The 20,421-nt window shown below is 43.3% G+C and overlaps 1 protein-coding gene and 1 long non-coding RNA gene across 2 annotated transcripts in view; one reads left to right on the forward strand and one right to left on the reverse strand.

Moving 5' to 3' along the window:
- YAF2 (YY1 associated factor 2) overlaps positions 1 to 5,479 on the reverse strand; it is a 28,070-nt gene extending 22,591 nt beyond the window's left edge. Inside the window, exons 1-2 of the mRNA XM_074564303.1 lie at positions 5,143 to 5,479; positions 4,846 to 4,971 (exon numbers count right to left, since the gene is read on the reverse strand). Of these exons, the coding sequence (XP_074420404.1) occupies positions 4,846 to 4,971; positions 5,143 to 5,168 (152 nt within the window). The 5' untranslated portion in view covers positions 5,169 to 5,479. The remainder of the gene's footprint in view (positions 1 to 4,845; positions 4,972 to 5,142) is intronic.
- Positions 5,480 to 5,523: 44 nt separating this feature from the next.
- LOC141733683 (uncharacterized) lies at positions 5,524 to 15,519 on the forward strand. The gene is made up of 3 exons (XR_012584371.1): positions 5,524 to 5,653; positions 6,140 to 6,291; positions 11,494 to 15,519. It is a non-coding gene; the product is annotated as an uncharacterized LOC141733683 (long non-coding RNA).
- The last annotated feature ends 4,902 nt before the right edge of the window (positions 15,520 to 20,421 follow it).

Raw genomic sequence — 20,421 nt, forward strand, 5'->3', positions numbered from 1 at the left:
GAGATCAATAGAGCATAGGACACAGAAGCCATGCCCCCATTCAGCTGGTTATATATGTCTCTACTTCAGCAGTACAGGATGTTCAGAGGTATACATCCCAAATCCACAGAAATTAATCCTGACTTGAGATGACTTTCTCACTCTGCCTACAAATGTCAGGGGCTATTTTATGTAAATGATACTGTACATAGCAGCTCGCCAACATGTGTATCAGAGACAAATATCTAAAAAAAAACCCAACCAAACAAACAATAACTTCATAGAAGTCACTTGTACTAGTTTTACCTCCTTATTTTCCCTCCTTCTTCCCCCCCTGAAAAAAAAAAAAATAATTTAGGCTTGAATAGTCTAAGTCTCACAGATTCATAGGTAAGATTAAGTTTTTACTGAATTCAAAGAAAGCAATAAAAGTAGTTCTAAAAAATAAAACCATAACAAGCATGAAGTAGTTACATCTTTGTACCACAATCCTTCTCCTATTATTAGCTAAGAGAATATTATTAGTGAAAATATCCTTTGGAATTCTGCCCTTCTTTCCTAATGTGAAAAATCACAGAATGCTCTGTACTCTGGAAAGGGGAAATTGATCACGTACCCCTGCCCCCCTTTTTTCCCTTTTATTTACACAGCAGAGTATCACACCAAGCATTAAGTTTAAAAAGCTGGATTTGCAGTTCCTCCTGTAGCTCTCACTACACTCCCCTGGATGCTCATCCTTCGCACCAAATGGAGAAGTGGTTTGTCATAGCATGGGAAAAAGAATGGGATCCTGCAACTAGAGACCAGACTACAATATGCATGCATAAAAACCACATTAAGAAAAGCAAAGCGACAGGTAATTTCAAATCTGGATGCCGTCACCAACCAAATAACAAGAGCATTAATATGATCTGGGGAAGATGGAGCAGAGAAGTGATGGAGCAGTAATGCAGCCTCCTAGAAGACAGAAGAGAGTAGCAAATGTGCATCCCTTTATAGAGAATGCCAGTCCTCTTACGTATTTCTTCCCAGCAAGACTGTGACTCTGAAACTGCAGCTTTACAACACGTCTAAACTACACCGACTAACTGTGTTAGTTGGCAAGGAAAAAAACACCAAACCAAACACCTACTGAAGGACAGACAAACGGTGAGGAAATACATGCTGCAACAAGGTCTGCCCAAGGATCCATCCCAATTATTGAAGGTCAACTAGTATTGGTGTGTGTACTGCTGATTCCGACAGTACCATGAAGAGCAGAAGGAAAGAAAGAAAAGAAATGGTAGCGCGCCCATGGAGGCAACTGTCTTTTGGCAAAGCAGTAATTGTGAGTCAGACCAAATTCAGCAACCCGACTATAACCTCCCCAGGAGCCAACCAATTCTGTTCTGGGTTTTCAATATTATTATAATTGCCACTGTTCCTTTTACAATGATGCCAGCCTGGGTTTTTTCAGTGTTCTAGCAATTACTTTACATTTCCATACAACATGAGTGACAGAGGGGGAAAGATGATTTTCAAGTGTTTACGTCTCAGCAAAACTTAAAACAATTTCATGGGGCAAGGAAATCAAACCACTTATTTAGCCTAAGGACTCTTCCTCTTGCCAAACTTCAATGGCTTTTGCAAACAATAGAGCTTCTCAAAGAGATCATACAAATTCTTTATAATGGAAACTATTAGGCAACCTAAATATAGAGTTCGTTACCAGTACCCTCTATAACACAGTACATTAGGGTTCTATTCAGCATTTCTTACTTATGCATCTAATGAACTTCAGCAGATTTGTCCAAGTAAGGAATGATTATTACAGCTCTAGGTTCCTTACATTTATACAACATCTTTCATCTAGAAAGATTTAAAAATGTTTTAAAGGTCACATATAGAAAATTACTATATTCAGTACAGTCTCCTATCAAGAGGAACATAGTAATTTCTCAGTACCCAAGCAACAATACAGAACAATTTAGGTTAGAAAGTAAATAAGAAAGCCATGTCTACAGGGGGAATTTAGATCCTCAGCAACGTTAACCAAATTGAAGTCTGGCAACGGTTCTACAGTAAAAGGTACAGGGATTTCCAACTGGCAGATAGGAGCTTAGTTTTACTTCTGACTCATGGTACATCTAACTGGTACCACACTGGGGCACTGCTTTAATACTAACCCAAAGAGAAGAGTGCTACCTTGGGAATCAGCTACAGCACTTCCAGCAGCGTTCAGGATTTCTCTTGGGCATCCACCACCCAAGCATAGCCCACCATTCACGGTGATACTGCCATGGACAAAGTTAACTTAACTCCATGATACAATATGCTTTGAAAATTCAGTCTATAAGCATATTAAAATATAATCAAGAAGACGTAAGAATTACTTCCACTAATCTTAACAATTTCACCAGTTGTTAAAGATCATAATCCATGTCTAGCCTCTGGCATAAAAGATAATTCTTTCAGACAGAAGAAATTATTCAACAGTGAAAACATCCACAACCCCTACCCCACACCTGAAAATATATCTGTAAAGTTAATTATACATGATTAGTATAAAAAAAAATACAACTGTTTTAATCAACTTTGCACCTAATTTCCAGTGGCCTTCTTGACTATGATTGCCTGTTTTTCCATCTGCAAATCTGGTTGCATTTAGTGAATTTTAACATGCAGAAGCAGACATTAAACCATTCACCACAAAGAAGCACATTTCTCTGAACTAAAAAAACCAGTGCTTTACAGTGTCTTGTAGACAAAACTCTCATCAGTTAAATAACGCAGTACAAATTTTAGCTAAGCATTACATGCTAAGAACCGTGATGAGGCATCAACGTAATCCAACATGAAGCTTCAAAATGGAAGACTAATAAATAAATAAATAAATAATGCATTCAGAATGTCATTGAAACACCATAGTATCATTATTCTGATGAACACTGATGAAAAACATGCTGTTGTATAGGCAGCACCAGCAAATGTTTTAACAAGGCCCCACTTTGGTCTTTTGGACTCCAGCTCCTTTAAAAAAAAAAAAAAAAATCCACCCAAATGGCCTTTTGTGTCTCTTTGGCACCCTAATGATTCTCTCCATAGACACAAAAGTCTACTTACTAGCTCAAACCTAATTTCAGAATTGGGGCCCAAAACGGCCTGGCCTAAAACCTCAACCTGTGATTATCTCATACCATGTGTAAATCCTGGACTTTGCAAACATGTGAAAATGCAGCCCATTTAAACCTCATGGGAAAAAGAAACCCATAAACCTACTGAGCTACACACTGTTTCTGAGTTTAAACAGAGAAACAAAAATCAATGTATCAACTAAAGCTCTGCATACTAGATCACTGCAGGGGAGAAAGAGGAAACAAAAAAAAACCACCACGAAAAAAGACATTTTGTTGCTAAAATATTAAGAAATTATGAAATATTCAAGCAGGGAAAAAAAGAAGGCAATAATAATACTGGTTTCTCAAGACTATTTTTTTTTTTCATACTTTTTTTTTTTAAAGTTTAGTGCTTTTATCCAACTGAGTTTCCTGTGCAGCAAAACATAATTTTCAACTGACTTTGCTTATCAAACTGACTGGAGGTTAAAGGGGCTTTACTCACGCTGTTTTAAAGATTTTTGCATTCATTATTTCAGCAGTCTTATTTTGCTCAACGTTACCAATGTGTACGCATCTATCTGTGATATAAACACAATCCCATTCTTATAACTGGAAGTCACACTATATGTGACAGATACAATTCCTCTATGCGCATTTACGTCACTGATTTTTTTGGGTAAAAATAAATAAATAAATAAATAAATAGATAAAAAAAAATATATATAAATCAACTAGTATTCAAAACTGAATAAGAAGTCTTTTCAACATTCATTCTGATTTTCAGAAGTCTAGGAAATAAACTGTAGAAATAAAGATGAAATCTTTTTTGTCAAGTAATTGGACCCAACCTTGCACTTCGGATTTCACGCATGTAACATTTGTTGCAAGTCACATTCAGCACTGCTTTGGTGGATATCTCAAATGTAATTGCTGCTTTTGATAGGACTGCAACTTTTATCACCACTTCAAAACTTCTCTTGCTGAGGGGACTAACCCATAGGTATGACAACCATAACAAAGGATGCTTCAGCAATATTCTCTTTGGTTAGCATGCCGCGGCTACAAGTGCACTCCTGTTGGTTCTATAAAAAGCCTCCATCTCCCAAGCACGTACATTTAGGCCACGATACTGAAAAAAAAACCCGGCAGAGGCAGGAACCAGGTAATCCACCGCAAGCTTTCCGCTGGGCGCAGGAGAGACAAGGTCCTCCTGGGAAGTCACGGATGCGCAGGGTGGCACTTCCACACCATTCAGCTCATCAACAAATTCCTCCCCTAAACGGCCAGGGGAGGAATTAGCCGCCCTCTACAGCCCCCAGAAACCTGCACGGCGATGCTCTGTGACGAAAAGCAAATTAGGAAAACATAATAATAATATTTTAAAAAGAAAAGGGGGGGGGTGGTATTTATGAGGTAAAGTTAAACTCGTAGGAAAAAAAAAAATGAGTTTAAAAGAAAAATTAGCAGCACACACACATCGCTCCCCAGCTTGGGGCACGTCTACCGGGGAGCCCCAAGTAGACGTGCCCCAAGCCGGGGACCCGTTGGGCGGCCTCCCGCCGCCCCGATGTGGTGAGGGAAGGCGGCTGTGACAGGAATCGCTCCAGGGGACACCCCCACACCCCCCCGGCCAGGGGCTCCCGGGGGAAACGTGACCCGATTCCTGTCACAGCCGCCTTCCCTCACACCCCGGGGCGGCGGGAGGCCGCCCAACGGCTCCTTCCCCCCACCCCCGCCGCCTTCCCTCAGCCGCCGCCGGGCGACCCACCGTGTGGAGGTGCCCTTCCTCACGTCGCACATCATGCACTTGAAGGCCTCGGCGCTGTTGCGGAAGGTGCAGACGCTGCAGTCCCAGTAGCCCTCGTCCGAGGAGGGTTTCGGCTGCCGCTTCGGCCTGCGGGGGAGACACACAAGGGGCAACACCGGGCGCGAACGCCCTCACGCCACCGCCTCCCCTCCATCCCCCACCACCCCCCCCCGGCGGCCGCCATCGCCGCCGGCTCCGCGCACCCGAGAGGGCCCGGGGAAAGGAGAAGGAGGAGGCGCCGCCGCCGCCTGCCCCTACCTGGTCGGGCTCTTCTTGTCTCCCATGCCGGCTCCAGACGCGGCCCCGGCGCGGCCCTTTGTGTGTTTGTCAATAAGGAGGAGCGCGGGGGGTCTCTCTGGGCTCTAACGGGGACCCGGGGAGGAGGAGCCGCCGCCGCAACCTCCAGCTGTCGGGGAAACTCCTGCCGCCGCCGCTGCCCCCTCCTCCCTCACGTGTCCCCCCGCCGCCAACCAGCGGCCGCCCGCAGGCCGCGGCGCCCGGCGGGCCGCGCACGGCGGCAGGTTCGCAACCGCCGGCGGCGGCTCGGGCGCTGCGAGCCGGGCGGCGGCGGCGCTGGCGGCGGCGGGGCCGGGGCGCCGCGGGGGCTGCTGGGGGCGGGGGAAGGAAGGAAGGGAGGGAGGGGGCCGGCGGCGAGGGGCGGCCCCGGCGGAGGTTTGGCCTGTGGGAGCCCCGCGGCCATTGTCCCACCGGGGAGCGGGGACGAGCCGCCCCGGAGCGGGGGGGACACGGCGGCCTTCCCCCCGCCGGGGTAGGCTGAGCGGCCGGGGGAGGTGGGGGTTGCGCCGGGCCTGGCGGGGAGGAGCTGCCTCGCGGCTCTCTGGGACCCGTCTCTCGGAGGCCGCGGCCGAGGGAAGGCCGCGGGGAGCCGGCGGGGTGATGTTGGAGCCGGGGAAGCGGCAGAGGGGCTGGAAGGGTGAGGGGGTGCTGGGCAAAACGGGCTGAGCGGAAGATGCAGCGATTTAAAGCGGCCTGCACGGCTCTCCCCTGGCTTTTCTGTGTAACGGGGTATGGCTTGTATAGCGTCTAGATTGCCTTGTTCTCTCTCCCAAAGAAAGTGCTCCAGGCCTTGCTTTACAGTAAGAAACGGGTGGGGGTAACTAAACATGAGGAAAACCTTGTTCTAAACCAGCCCGTTGTCCTGAGGCGGGTGGAGAAGATGATGGGTACCCCTAGAGAACCAGGGGGGAGCGGTGTTACCCAGTACTCATGTGCTTTTGTGCTTAAACGCTTACAGCTACACCGTGGTTCACATACAGCATAGCAACGTGAAGCAAAACGCCGGTGTTTTATTACCTGTATCATCTCAGTGCACCGGAGCCCCGGTCACAGGCCAGGATGCCATTTTGCAAGATGCTGTGCAAACAGAACAAAGAGCACATGTCCCAGGTCCGTAACAAAAGGCGGCGGTTAGAGGCAGGTAGATGGCAGAGTGCAAGCAGACAGTGAGATGATACCGGTCAGCATTGTAGTGGTCACAGCTATTTTTGCTGCGCTGTCTTTGTCAAGAAATGGTGGGATTTCCAGAAAGAAATATGCACAAGGGGAGCTTTACACAAGGGTGTGAAAAAGCATAACTGAAGATGTAGACTTCTTTGAAAATTAAACAAGTGAACAAAGGAGAAACTTTCTGACTCTGAAGGCAAGGTTGTCAAAAAGAATTTCAGATAGAAATTCTGGGGTATGAGAAAGAAAAGGAAAATGTAGGTAAAGTGCTTGGTGTTGTCTTAGGGAAGCAATGAAAGACTCATTAGCTGGGATGTTACATTTATGTAAAAGCACTAATACTTTTAAAAGATTCACAGTTTTCTGTGTCTCTCTAGCAATCTTGTACACCAGCAATTTGAAGCCTGTGTAGTATTTCCTACTTGTGATTGGCCATTTATCCTAATTTCCTTCTGCAGTCACATCCTGCTTCTAGCATTGTAATTTTCCCTGCCTCCTGGTTTTTTTTTCCATATTTGCCTTGCCTTTTCCTTTCTTCCTCTATTGCAATTTCTTTTTCTTCTCCTCTTATGCTTCTCATAGAGCCTCTGTAAATGACGGATAAAATGTATGGATTGCACATCTGAGTATAGGCCATGCCAGGCAGAGACAGCTGACCTGGGTTTGCTGGTATTTAGTTAGACATCTACATGAAGGAGGTGCCCAGACCCAACCCCCAGTGGGGAGGAACAAGCTCCTGCTGAAGGTGGTTGATCCAATGCTAAGACAGGCATATGATTTTCTGTCCTGCAGGGGCCGTTTCTCTCCATTGACTATAAAGAGAGCTTTGCACCAGTAGTCCAGAACTGGACTTCTACTCTTTAAACTTACAGAATTACATGAGGTGACTCACTTGTGCTTGAACCTCACGCTACGTAGAAATCTCTGGACAGGAAGCAGTGGAGAAACCTGTCCCTCATGTGCCCTTTTCCACAGTGCGCTCTCTCTGCTGTATAAATAAATATATTCTTTCTCCACTTTCAGAAAGCAATTATTTTGAAACAACCTCTTTCTCTTGACCTTTCCTCTGTCGCAGCTTACTTCTTTTTCCATACCAATTGTGAGAAACAAAACAGAACTTCCACTGATGGTTACAAAACGCTGGGATATGTTGTAATCCCCCAGGAACCGCTTTTGGAGAGAACTGTTTCTAATCAGCAGGGGGAATTGCAACTGCCAGCCACAAATGTTATCCCTAACAGCCGAGTAATCTTTCTGGTTGTTGTGTTCCAGACCTTCTGCTGTATGGCCATCACCCAAACCACTGCGCTTAAAGATCGTGATGTTTTCCCAGCAGCATTGGGACTTTTTCCCACTGAACTCCCAACTAATCCCTATTTTGGGAGCTGAAAGGTGATTGGGATGGTGCATTTAAAAGTTCAGGTGTATGGGTCGTGGTGCCCGTCACATGGTGCTACCTAGGGGTCTGTGCAAGGATGCGTTTCAGTCTTAAGTAACACTGGAGAGGAAAAAAAGGCCGTTTTCCTCACACCTTATTGTGCCCTCAGATAGGAGCACAAGAGAGCACCAGTGAAAGCACTGAGCTATCCCATGTCACCTCTGCAACTGAAACGGTGGTGGAAAGCATCTTCTAGCAGCAATGCAGGAAAGCCTATGCATAATAGCCAAATGCTTAATGGAGAGATTTAGGAGGACTTTGCTACAAACTGACAAAATTAAGAATTCCATAGCCAGACATTTTGTTATCCAGTGATACCCATGTGAACCCAGAAAACTCATCTGTCTGTTAAATATTTGTATGGCACATGATCTAGATAGTTTGAATAACAAAATTGATGGCATCAGTATTAGCAGTATTTGCTACATTTAAAAAACAGCAAAATTTAAAAAAATGTTTCAGAGAAAGAAAGGGGATGAATGAACCTTCATTTTGAATTCCCCTAGTCTTAAGTTTGATTTCCTCTAGAAGTACAATTATTCTGGAATAGTTATTTGCACCCTATTTTAATTGAGCTAAAGTAAACACATCTTTAAGACACAAGGGCTAGGCAATACAATTGTCTCTTTGTACATCAAGCAGTCACTCTCTAGCTAGTGTTTGGTCTCTTATCTTAAAATTGACTTTTTTATGGCATTGTACTAGGGAAATGCTCACAGAATGATTATGGTATTGAAGATGATATGCTGATAGCTTTGTGGAAGTTAAAGATCTAATAATATTTTCAATATCTTACAGTATAAATGTTCTGGCATGCATGACTTCCCAGTTAAAAGTTTATTCATATTAAAGAGGATGAGAAAGGGGATGGTAGCAATTTCTAAGGATCTTTTTGTGTGAAAATTCTTGCTGCAGAGAAAATTACAGTTGTTCCTGAAAAAAAGTGTTCACATATGAGGTTATTTAACAATAGGCTGTTGCTTTGTAAATCCATGTGAAGACTTGCCATTTAGTCAATACTTGAACCATTGTTGCACACATCAAACCTATGCCAGTTGCTGCATTACCAGCATCTTGAGCAATTAAGTAAGCACTTTGTCACTGCTTGAGTGTAAAAAACTCTCCATAAAGACTATTATCATTACATTGTAGATAAACCACCTTTTAATACCTATTTATAAAAAGGAAAACTACTTAAGTATAAAATTGCACTGGAACAAATGCAGGTTATTCTAGCACAGTGTATCTGTTTTGCTTGGGTTGCACTGATTTAATAAAATCAACACAATTAAGTCAATTCATGGGAATTTGTCTGGTGAGGTTTTTTAACATGTGTGGTGTAATGAGGCCCGAATCCTGTCTGGGCTTCTATATGCTACTGCACAGAGCTTTTGAAGAGTGAAAGACACTTGCAGACCCTATAATAAAGGCAGTATGAGCGGTGACAGTGAGAACTGCCCCTCCAGCATGTGTTTGCTCGGCCTCGGGGTCAGCCCAAGCTATCAAAAAAGTATCGGCGGCTCCTCGCCATCCACGCTGCTCTTTTTGGTGTGTGGAGGCTGGAGAGTGAAACTCTGCTTTAGAAAGGGCTGGGGCAGAGAGGGATCACACCTAGACTACAGAATCACACAGAATCAGAGAATGGTAGGGGTTGGAAGGGACCTCTGGAGATCATCTAGTCCAACCCCCTGCCAGCGCAGGGTCACCTAGAGCAGGTTGTACGGGAACGTGTCCAGGCGGGTTTTGAATGTCTCCAGAGACGGAAACTCCACCACCTCTCTGGGCAGCCTGTGCCAGTGCTCTGCAACCCTCAAAGTAAAGAAGTTCCTCCTTATGTTTAGGTGGAACTTCCTATGCTCAAGTCTGTACCCGTTACCTCTTGTCCTGTCACTGGGCACCACTGAAAAAGCTGGTACATCATAACATCAGAGAGTTTGCACTTAACTTGAGTGTACAAGCCTCACCTAAACATGTTATATACTTTTTAGGGAACTACTGCATTCATGAGATTGGTTCACCATCGTATCCTTCAGGTTTCACACAGGTAGAATGTCCCTGACATCAGCAGAGATATGCTGCCGTGAACCTGGAGTAACACAACGGTGAATAAATCCAGGAGTCTTTCTTGGGCCGTAATTTGACTGTATGTTTGTGCGAATTTGGCTCCAAACACGTAAGACAGAGGATTGTACACAGAACACTCACAGGTTATAGTGCAGCAGCAGTAGTTTTGTGTGTAGGATCAAAAAAAAATTTGAGCACAGTGGTCATTTTTTATATTTGGCCTCTATGGACTGGAATGAAATTACCAAACCACTAAATTTCAGACGCTTGGTAATTATCGAATAATCATTTCAGTTACTGCCTACTTCTCATTCGCTCTCCTGGTTTCGGCCCAGCCTTTATCCTTGCAGATTTTGCAGTGAATTTAAAAGATGACAAATGTTCAACTCTAAAGTCTCTGTACATCCTCTGCTTCATCACAGAAAACTCTTAAAGTAGAAGCTTCCCTACTTTTCCCATTCAGCCTTTCTCGGAGGTAATCTGAGGTGTGAAGGATCACTGCCAGGAATAAAAGAACATTCTCAACACTCATTAAATATTTCTGGTCCTTTTGCTGAGATTCCCAGGCACAGTGGCACAGATGACAGTCTTTTAGACTGAAGATGATAATTCATTTTGGGTAGGTCACTAAAGAATGTTAATAAATAATACTGGTACTTAATTCTTCTATCACACCTCCCCCAGGAGAGGTCTGCTAAAAACTGCCTGTGAATGCTTGATTGAAGGTATGCCAGGCAATGGCTTCAGACGCTGGAAAGGTGTTCACACACCCTGTGTCTGGACTTGAGGAGCCACTGGAAGTTTCCCTCCTACCAAATGGTGAAAGATTGGCTTCTCCAGGGCAAATGGTTCAAAGTGGCAAAGCTGGGGTCTTGCTTTGAAGCATCTATAAAGGGAGCAGAGGGAGGCAGGGCTCACTGGTTTCCGGGAATTTGGATCTCTGGGGTTAAAGGAACAGGAGGGAAGCTGCCATTAGCAACTATTTAAATTTGGGGCTAAATCTTTCCCTGGCTGCTCCCGTCAAGGTGAATGGAGGTAGCATCCAGTACATCCTCTGCCAAGGGGGATTCATTCAGGCAAAGCCAGAGTCCCCCGAGGACGAATGGGTATGCATTGCAGAGGCTCCTTTAAACAGAAACAATCTCTGTCTTCAGCTGCCAGCTCTTGCTGACATCAGCATAAAATCTAGCTGGTTACAGGGGTGAGCACATACGTACCTTGATTAGCAAGCCAAGCTCCCTCGGGGCTACAGGAGAGAAAAAAAAATCCCACTCTCAATGCTATCTGCTCAGGTCTGCTCCTCAATTTCATCATCTGCCTTTATCCCTCCTACTTTGCTCCCTCTTTCCCTCTCTGCTATTGACGTCTTCCTTGTTGCTTTTCTTTCCCTTTTCTTGTTTCTCTGGATGTGTTCCTTCACCCTGCTTCCTCTTTTCTTTTCCTCCTTCTCTTTACATCTGAGATGTATCTTTCTAGTTGGTCTTTTGTACTGCTCATTCTGCCCGCTTCATCCTCCAGTTTCTGTCATGTTTCCCTCTTCTCTTGCTTGCTTTTCACCTTCACTGATGCTCTCTCTTTTAGGAGTTGTTTTAAAGCATTAAAATCTGGCCAGAGGTTGAGTTTCCTATTTTTGTGTCGTGCAGGTGGCAGGCTTCCAGTGGAAACAGTGCCAAAGGAGGAACAGCAGCCCAGAGGAGATTTCACACTTTACAGCAATATTTAAAGCATTCTGAATCTGATTAGGGGATATGGCTGAAAGTCACATAGCTTCCTGGTCCTACATGGCATTTTTTAAAAGCTGTCAGAGCAAAAAATGAAATACTGGAACTAAAGCCCCTAAGCAAGTTCCAGCTTCAGTTCAGTGCTCCAACGCCGTGTCAGTCAGCACGCAAACACCTACTGCAGCAGCTGGATTCACAAGTGCCATAAGCCACCTTTGGATCAAAAGTGCCATTCTTTTTTTTTTTTCCCCTCACTGCAAATCTCTTTTATAAATTCCTCCAGATTTGCTTTGAGATCAGAATTTGACTTACAGGCATTATCTCTGACGAACGAAGGGGAAAGGGTGAATGTGTAGCACCGTGGCATCAGGAGGAAAAAAAAAGGATATTGCAGATGTACTGCTTTTTTTTCAGATGTAGTAGGAGTAGGGAATGAACAAACCAACCTTCTGTCAGAAAAAAACCACACAAAGATGATGAGTCCTTAAGAAGAATGCCTTCTCTGTGTATGATAAAAAGTATATTTCACTGCTCATAGCTATATATACACACATACACACACACACAGAGACATGGGTACATAAATATTCAAAACATTTGCAAATTTGTCTTAAAGGGTATTCTACCATCAGCTCACTACATTTTCAATACTCTGAGGTAAGAAATCTCCATGAGAAACCTCTCGTGTCCCCTTTTCCCAATTTCCACGCTATTCTAGGTAAGGGAGAGAAAGATGGATTTAATAAAGGTGCAGCATGCAGGAGTGCTGGTAAGAGATCTCACAATTTTTTTTTGGCTTGGAATCACTGGCTTTGTCTCAGTTTGGCAACAGATTGTATCCTTCGTGACATAATCCATGTCAGTATCCTCCGCCTCCAGCCCCAGTGTTATGCTTTCCATTTCCCCCCCTTTTTTTTTCTCCTTTTAATGAAATGAATATAAAATATAGCACCTAAACAACAAAAAGGAACAAAAAAAGCACAGGGATCTGATCCAGCTAATAGAACACATCACCCTGTGGGTTCAGAATCAAGGCCAGGCGAGGAAGCCTCTCCCCTGAGGAGAGGACCATTTCCCTGCTGCTGTGCTCAGGTTATTGCAGTGCCAGCATCCCTGAATAACCAGGCACTGCCTCTTACCAGCCCTCCGTCTCTCTCCCCGTCCTTTTGGCTGGACTTGTGTAGCTGCAGAGACAAAATGTTTGGTAGGAGCTCTTTACAGTGCTGCTTTTTTTTTTTTTCAGAACAGCTAAATATATAAATGAGAGAGAGAAAGAGTAACGAAGTCCTCTAATTAACATGGAGTGTACCCTCAGGCTTTGCCTGTAGGTTCAGAGCACTGTCTGTTGCGAGCCCGTCGCACTGACAGGTGGTCTGGGGCTGGGAGAAGCCGGAATCTCCCAGAGGAACCTGTCAGTCAACATGGATCGGTGTTGATTCCTCCTGCTAGGTAATTGCTCAAGTAGAAGGCTCTCCAAATTGTTCAGGCTTCAAGAAGAACTGATCAAATAAAAGGCTGTCTAATCTTGCAGGGCTGCTATTTTTACAATGATTTAAACCTTAAAAAAAAATAGCGCCCTGGGAAAAAATATTGCCGTTATCAAGATGGTCATGAGAAACACCATCACTGGAAGCTAAACATTGAGGTCAGGCGACTTCTTTACGAAGCAGCTGCACCGCAGGGTCTCACCGGGGTCTCGCCTGCAAACAACCGGGGAGGCTGCAGGGCTAACGCTGCCAAAGCACACCGCGGATGCAAAAGCGCTGCTCTCGAGCTAAACTGCCGCTCTCTGCCTGCTAAAAAGGAAAAGGAAACGCAGTTACACACGAGGGAGTTTGAAAAAATGACAAATTTTGCTACTTAATTCTGAATTGCAGTTATCATCATCTGTAGCCATCAGGTACGTTTGACTAACCCTCAGGATGCTCTCGTGCAGCCGCACAAAGAAATCTTCAAAGACACCCTGGGATCAAGGCAGTGTAAGCACAAGCTTTAAGTCAGCTTTGCGTGACAGCTTCTGATTTATGCTTTCAAACGTACCCACAGATCTCTGCCTCAGTTTGTTAGTTACCACTCGCAAAATACATAAGGGCATGCAGTCCCTTAATATACCTCTCCCAGAAGAATAAAGATCTTTATACATGCTCTATTAAATTAGATGGTTCGGAGAAGAATTACATTTTCCTGAAGACTGGATTTATGAAAAGACTATCTAGAAGCTTCTATTTTTAATTAATTGCAAATTCTGTAGCATTCTAGACAACTTTAATATCCAAATTTGTCCTCACTAAGTCTATTTAACTGCTACCCTTTTCATATAAACATTGATAAATAATGCTAAGAATGAAGTGTTGAATGTCTTTTTTATGACACTAGTAGAACATACAGTAAAGGCTTTACCATTTCCCTTATCCTTGGGGAAGTACTTAAGCAGATAAAGTAATTAATAATGTGAGTTCCTAGCTTACATAGTAACAACAGAATATTTGTTAGCTGCACATGTAAGAAGATTTCAAATAAGTTCTGTAGTTCTATCTGTAGTTCAATTCTTGGAAAGAAAAAGAAATCCTATAATTGGATTTATTTGTTGAAAAAAAAGCTGTTTCGCAGTTAAGAAGGGAGACGTAGCAGAAACTCTTTAACCACATCTCCCATTAATGTGCAGTAAAATGAGCTAGATACTCTGCTTGGGATAACCAGCATGCCTTTATGCAAGCTGTTTGACCTGTACACTTAACTCCAGATAAGAATCTGTCTCTGTGTAATCAAAAGTAGAAGATAACAAACTGTATAGCAGACATAGGGAAAAAAAACACCTCAAGACGACAGCGGTGGGAAATGATTGATTGACTTTGTGTTCCTTTGGTAACCTCAGGAGGTCAAATGCAAGAGAGGTCGTAGAGCTTCAAAGTCTAAAAAGTGCACATATTCTAAGAGCTGCGTTCTGTCTGCTTAGGAGTTTGCCTGGGATGTTAGCCAGAATAGCACTGCAAGAGCACCTGACAGATAAAATTAAAGCATGAATCATAATCTCTCTGGTCTGCCAAACTGAGCCTTATTCAACTTGTAGCTTTAAGATAGATTACAGTTTATAATTTGATGGCATGTCCAAAAGCTAACTACCCCTTAATTTCAAACAGTGTTGTGGGAAGGTTGTGTATTTGCGGTGGGGTACAAACTTGGGTTTGTGTGATGAGAACTGAGTGAAGGGAGTTCAAAATCATCATGGTTTCTATTGTTTAAATGTAAATGAAATACCAGCTGGACATTTGCCAGGATAAGATATCATTCTGACAGAGCAGAACGCTCAAGTATATCGAGCGAGCTCTTTGGATTAGTCTAAAAGAATAAAGGACATTGTAACTCTCTTACAAGGCAGGGAAAATGTGGAATGCTTCAAAACCAAGCCTTCAAAATAGCATTGATAATGAATGATTTAAATGGCATTTGGAATATGGAATTCTTGATGTTTGAAACCTTTTTCTTAGATATGAGGAAGAAGGCAGGCAGACTAGACCTGGAAGAAAGCCTATGATAGGGTAGAAGGGCATTATTTTCATTAATGCTAGCATTTTTGATAGGCTAATCTTCCAAAACAAATCTACTTAATCTATTATCTTTGAAGCTATAGAATTGGTTAGGTACCATAGTAAGTATCATCCTTCCAATTTTCATTTTAGACGCTGTAGCAGTCAAACGATGATACAGCTTCAAAGAGTAATACGACGTAGTTTGAAGTTCAATTTATCATGCTGGTAATGGACCAACCACTGGGATTTTTTAGTTGGCTTGTCTGGGACACGGGATGGACATACAGAACTCTTCAATCATCAGATTACCTTGATATGCATGACTAATTGGTCATCTGAACATAGGTTAGGTAAACTAAATGCTTTGTAACTGACAGCAAACTGCCTGCTTTATCAACACCAATAAAAAAGACTAATGCAATCTAAGAGTTTTTTCTCTCTGTGCCTAGATGTACAGCAGATTTGTCTCTCTTAACAAGTGTTGTAATCCATGGATCAAAGGATAAAATATATAGAAATAAAACAGACCATTTAATTTATAATTCAAAGCATTCTTACATTTGAGATATCAACTTACAACAGTAAAATAGCTAGCAGACGTCTGTGCAAGAATATGTATTTACTTTTAGTCTCTTTGGTAGTGTCCATTCAGGACCTGATTTTCAGTTCATCAGTTGCAGATATGACCAAACCTGTGAAAAAAGGATCTAGATTTTGACGTGAGTAGCCATCACTAGATGCAGTTAATATCTTTTCTGGGAGTACTTTCAGATAAATTGATACACATTCTCAGCATCGACTCCAATTTAATGTTGATCTTTGTCTGAGAATTCCTTTAAAAGGTTTTTGCATACAAACATTTAACAAGAAAACTCAGGAAGAAACCCAATAAGAAGACACAAGAATGGTAGCGTGATACCTGCCACAAATTAGAGATACATAGAGGAATCTTGGCTCAGCTGAAAACGTTATCTGAAGTTTAGAGACAGATTCATCAGTAGGCACTAGTTGCTTTGTGCTGCTACATGGCAACGCAAAGCAAACAAAATATAGCCATAAGCCAGGCCAGGTCTACAGCTGCTTTGTGTGACTGGGGGAACTAACACCAGCCAAAGAGACCTCATAAGCCTGATCATTAATTGACTAGCAGTCAGGCACAGAGATCCTTTACAAGAGTGACACTGGGGACTGGGCGGTAATTGTGCGCGCTGTCAGGGAGAGCTACTAACAGATGAGGCCGGTGTCCCCGACTGATTTTGCCCAATTAAACCGAATCATGCAAATCAGGGAGTGAGGAAGGATGATGCTTGGCTTTGTTATCTCCAGTGTTATACGTCGAGGTATAGATCTGCACCTGCTTATCGCCTACAGCAGTTTCTATACCAGTCGTTAATAACACACTGTCCATGTATGTCCTCCAGCTGAAGCCTGCACGGGAGATTTCAGGAGCTTTGACTCTACAGAAAGTTTGAATGCTGCGATGTTTTCGCATTATTGCACAGAGATGTGGGATAAAAGACTGGCAAGTGGCAAATTTCCAAAGTGGCTGGGGTTTTGGGTTTTTGTTTTAATTTTTAAGCTAAAAATGAATTGAAACATTTTATCTGTAAATTGTCACAAAAGGTGCTATATCCAATGCATAGGTGATGCATCCTATGAAATCCATGTCCTCGGTGATGCATTCTACAATCCACTTGAAAGGATCTTGAACTTTGATGTGTACAAAGCAAAGAAGTTTTGAGTATTGAACCACTGACTCAGATCTCTAGAAGAAGACACATACCGCAAACACGTCAGTACTCTGTGTTCCTTACAGTATATTCAAGCTCTGGAAATGCAACAACAACAACAAAAAATCACCTACAGTGATGATATTACAGATTATATAAGCTTTCTCTGATGTTCAGAGGGTGTAGAAAGGGTTGGCGTAGTAGGCATGGTCAGGATGATCTCTCACAGCATGCTGCCACTTCAGTTTGAAGTCCTCAGTAAAAAGCTTGGAAGAATTATTTCTGGCCGGTCCAATCATAGTGTCTTAGATGTGCCGATGAATGGTGTTGCTATACAAAACCTCCAAGTTCAGAAGCAACCTTGAAATGTCTGTTTCCAGTGCTATCAAAGATGGGAAGTATTGTAAGGCTAACGTTACCCATATAAAGCTGAACAGCAGGAACATCAGTGATCATATGAGTGTGCTGCAGCTGTACCTGGACGGTGGGAAAGCCAGGGAGTTAAAAAGAAAGAGACAGTCAGTTCCAGAAGATGGTCTGGGAGAATTTTTTCTTTTACTGTCTGCTGGTTTATTTCATTTTTAATTGGCGAGGAAGAGGGGTCATATCCTGATACCAGGAGTCTTCCAAAAGTCAAGAAATGTCATATACAAAAGTAAGTCATCAGAGTGGTTTTTTTTTATTTTCTTGGAAAAAATATCAGCTACTAATCTGCTTTATTACATGCACATTTATTTTAAGAGGCAACTGAACGTTATACAGAGGATAACAACTATGCAATAGCTGTTTGCTTTTTCTTTTTTTTTCTACTGCACATGAAATGTTTTGCACAGGCAAATGTGACTACATGGTCACTTTCTTTGTGTTTGAAATCAAATAGAGATGGGAAGAGTCACAGCATTTGTAAAAACTAGTGATACACCAAGTTTTTCAGCAGTATTAGGATAACTGCATTGCTGTATTGGAAAAAAAAAAACCCAACATTATTCATCTGGAAAGCTCAGATACGTTACTCCAGGAGACCAGTAACCTCCGCAAATGCTTGCATTAAGGTCCCCATAGAAAGATTAAATTATGTTTTCAGAAAAAGTTATTGCTACCAGCTTTTATGTGTCCAGTAACTTGCAGTTGTAGTAGCCTCTTGGTGCTTTCAGCAAATGAGCTAAGTTCGATAAGTTCTTCGAGCTTTTTTTTTTTTTTTTTTCTTTTCCGAGGCTGCCCTTGCAACACCTAAATCCCCAGAATCATGGCAATATTCTCCTTTACTCCAGCCTGGCTTCCCGCTTAACAAGCAGCTGAGCACTGGAGCTTAGTATTCAATACTCCTCCAGTGTCCCAGCTGAGGAACCCTCTTTTGGTAGTTAAGAGGGTCAAATTTACTGCCTGAATTGACTTGCAGACTTTATTTCAAGATAGCATTATGTGTTTACACAGAAATAAACAACGGGCACAAGTGCTTTCTTGTTTAAACCTGCTTCCAGGTTGTTTACATGTGTTCCTAACTCAGCCTTGGACTAAGGTTTTGAGTTCTTGTCTGTCTGTCACTGTAAATCTTCAGTGACTCTGCTTAAATCCAAGCATTCACTCTGGATTTTGAACAGGTTTAAATGGACGCAGACTCTTCAGTTTTATCTTGTTTGGGCTTTTTTTTCCCCTTTCTTTTCCACCTGGGAAATAAAATAAGCAGATGGAATCTCAAGTCTTTTGAGAGCAACCGCAGGGAAGAATTTTTCCGTGGGTGTGCAAAAACAAGCTAGAGGACAATTTGTAATTTATTGCTGCGCTGCTGAGTCTGAAGTAATTGTGTCACTTCTGAGCAGCCGGAGAAGGCTGGGTGAAAGCACACATTAACATGGGAACGTTACTGGAAAAAAGTGTGATGTCAAACTGGCTAGTTCCCACAAAAATTGCTGATGTGGAAATAATAGAAAAATTGTTATTTTTCGTGATGATGCTAAACTATTTATGGATTAAGTTGTATTAAAAATGAATAAATTTACAGCTTTGCCGGTTAGAAACCTGTGTTAATGGATGTGAATACGACATTAAGAATGATTTGTTTATTGCCAGCCAAAGTATTCTGACATAATTATAGCACTCCATGGTCTTTCTTAATGGATAGTGTTAATTTTGGAGCCTATCTGGGTTTGCAGAAATTACTCACTGTATTAATAGGTGCCAGCTGTGAGATAAGCCACTGTCAGCTTCTTAAAAATACTGTTGTTCTTTCACACTGACTTCATGTAAAGCTAATCATCGCAGTTTTGCATTTGTTGCCGAAAGCTAAAAAGAAAACCACCACTTTGCTTTACTGTTGTAAATATTTAACTCATGAAGTACGAAATATTCTCCAGCTTGCCCTTGTTCTATGGCAGAAGAAATAATAATTTTTACACAATCATTCTTTTCTGCTACATTCGTTTGAGGAAAAGGAAAAAAAATACGGTTGGGTGCCTTTTACTGATTCTGCAGCCTCACAGGGAATTTCTCCTGGAACTCCCAGCGTAAAAATCACCTGAAGAAAAACTTGAATGCTTCTGAAGAGCAAAAGATGACTGAGCTTGCGGCTTCACCATCACTTTATACACGCTAATTGTAGGCTGCACCCCCGGGGGAGCGCTCCCCTTCTCTGCCCAGGGCTGCATCCCGGCCTCCCCCCGCCTCGGCTGCTGTTGGGGCAGAGCAGGGCACGGGGGGGCTGCATCAGCTTGCCAGGCTGATAGCAACCGCTCTGCTGGGTTTTCTGCAGAGTTGGTTTTCTCTGCTCCGATCTGTGAGCAAGTCCGGCTCAGCCCACGGCTGTTTGATTGGGAGCAGCGGGAGCCTGTAACCAGAGGCGAGGAGGAGAGAGCTGGACCGTTCTTTCCGCGGCTGCGGCGAGCCGGGCTTCATTGTACACATCACAAGGCAGCAATGGAAAAATAGGTAACCCGAGCAATAAGGCTGCACCGACAATCACTCAAAAAAGAAATTGTCCTAACGTCAAAAAGGACATGAATCTGACCTACGATCAAAAGACAGAAAAGCCACCAAACAGGCGGCTTACTGGGAAGCAAAAAGCTCTTTGTAGATGATCACTTATTTAACAGCAGACGTGTAAGTGGTACTTCACAGATACAGGACTTGTTTCCTGGCACTCACGGTCTAAACATGCATTGCAAGAGGGAGGCACAGAGACCAGCCCGCATCTGGGGTTGCGGTCCTGACCGATCAGGCCCTATATTAAATAATTAAACACGACAGTGGGAGAACTGACCCAGACAGTGACTAGACACGTTCACGTTTACAAGAATAAAACTGTACTATCTCGCAGCTTGCTGACGTGAGCAGCTCAGGCCCTGCTTTCCCAGGGTTAATCCTGGCCATGTGGCCCCACCTTTTCCCATTTTCTTCCCTCTGGCACTGTCTGACCCATGGGTGAGCCAGGTCAGCTCACTAAACTAGCTCTCTGCCAGCTCAGCCAGGGGATCCGACAAACTGTGGGGCTGTGTGAGCAGCAACAAGAAAGCAGAAAGACCGGCAGAGTGAGGCCCCACCTGGAGTACTGCATCCAGCTCTGGAGTCCTCAACACAAGAAGGACACGGACCTG

Source organism: Larus michahellis, chromosome 1 (assembly GCF_964199755.1).
Source record: "Larus michahellis chromosome 1, bLarMic1.1, whole genome shotgun sequence".
Classification (NCBI taxonomy): Eukaryota; Metazoa; Chordata; class Aves; order Charadriiformes; family Laridae; genus Larus; species Larus michahellis.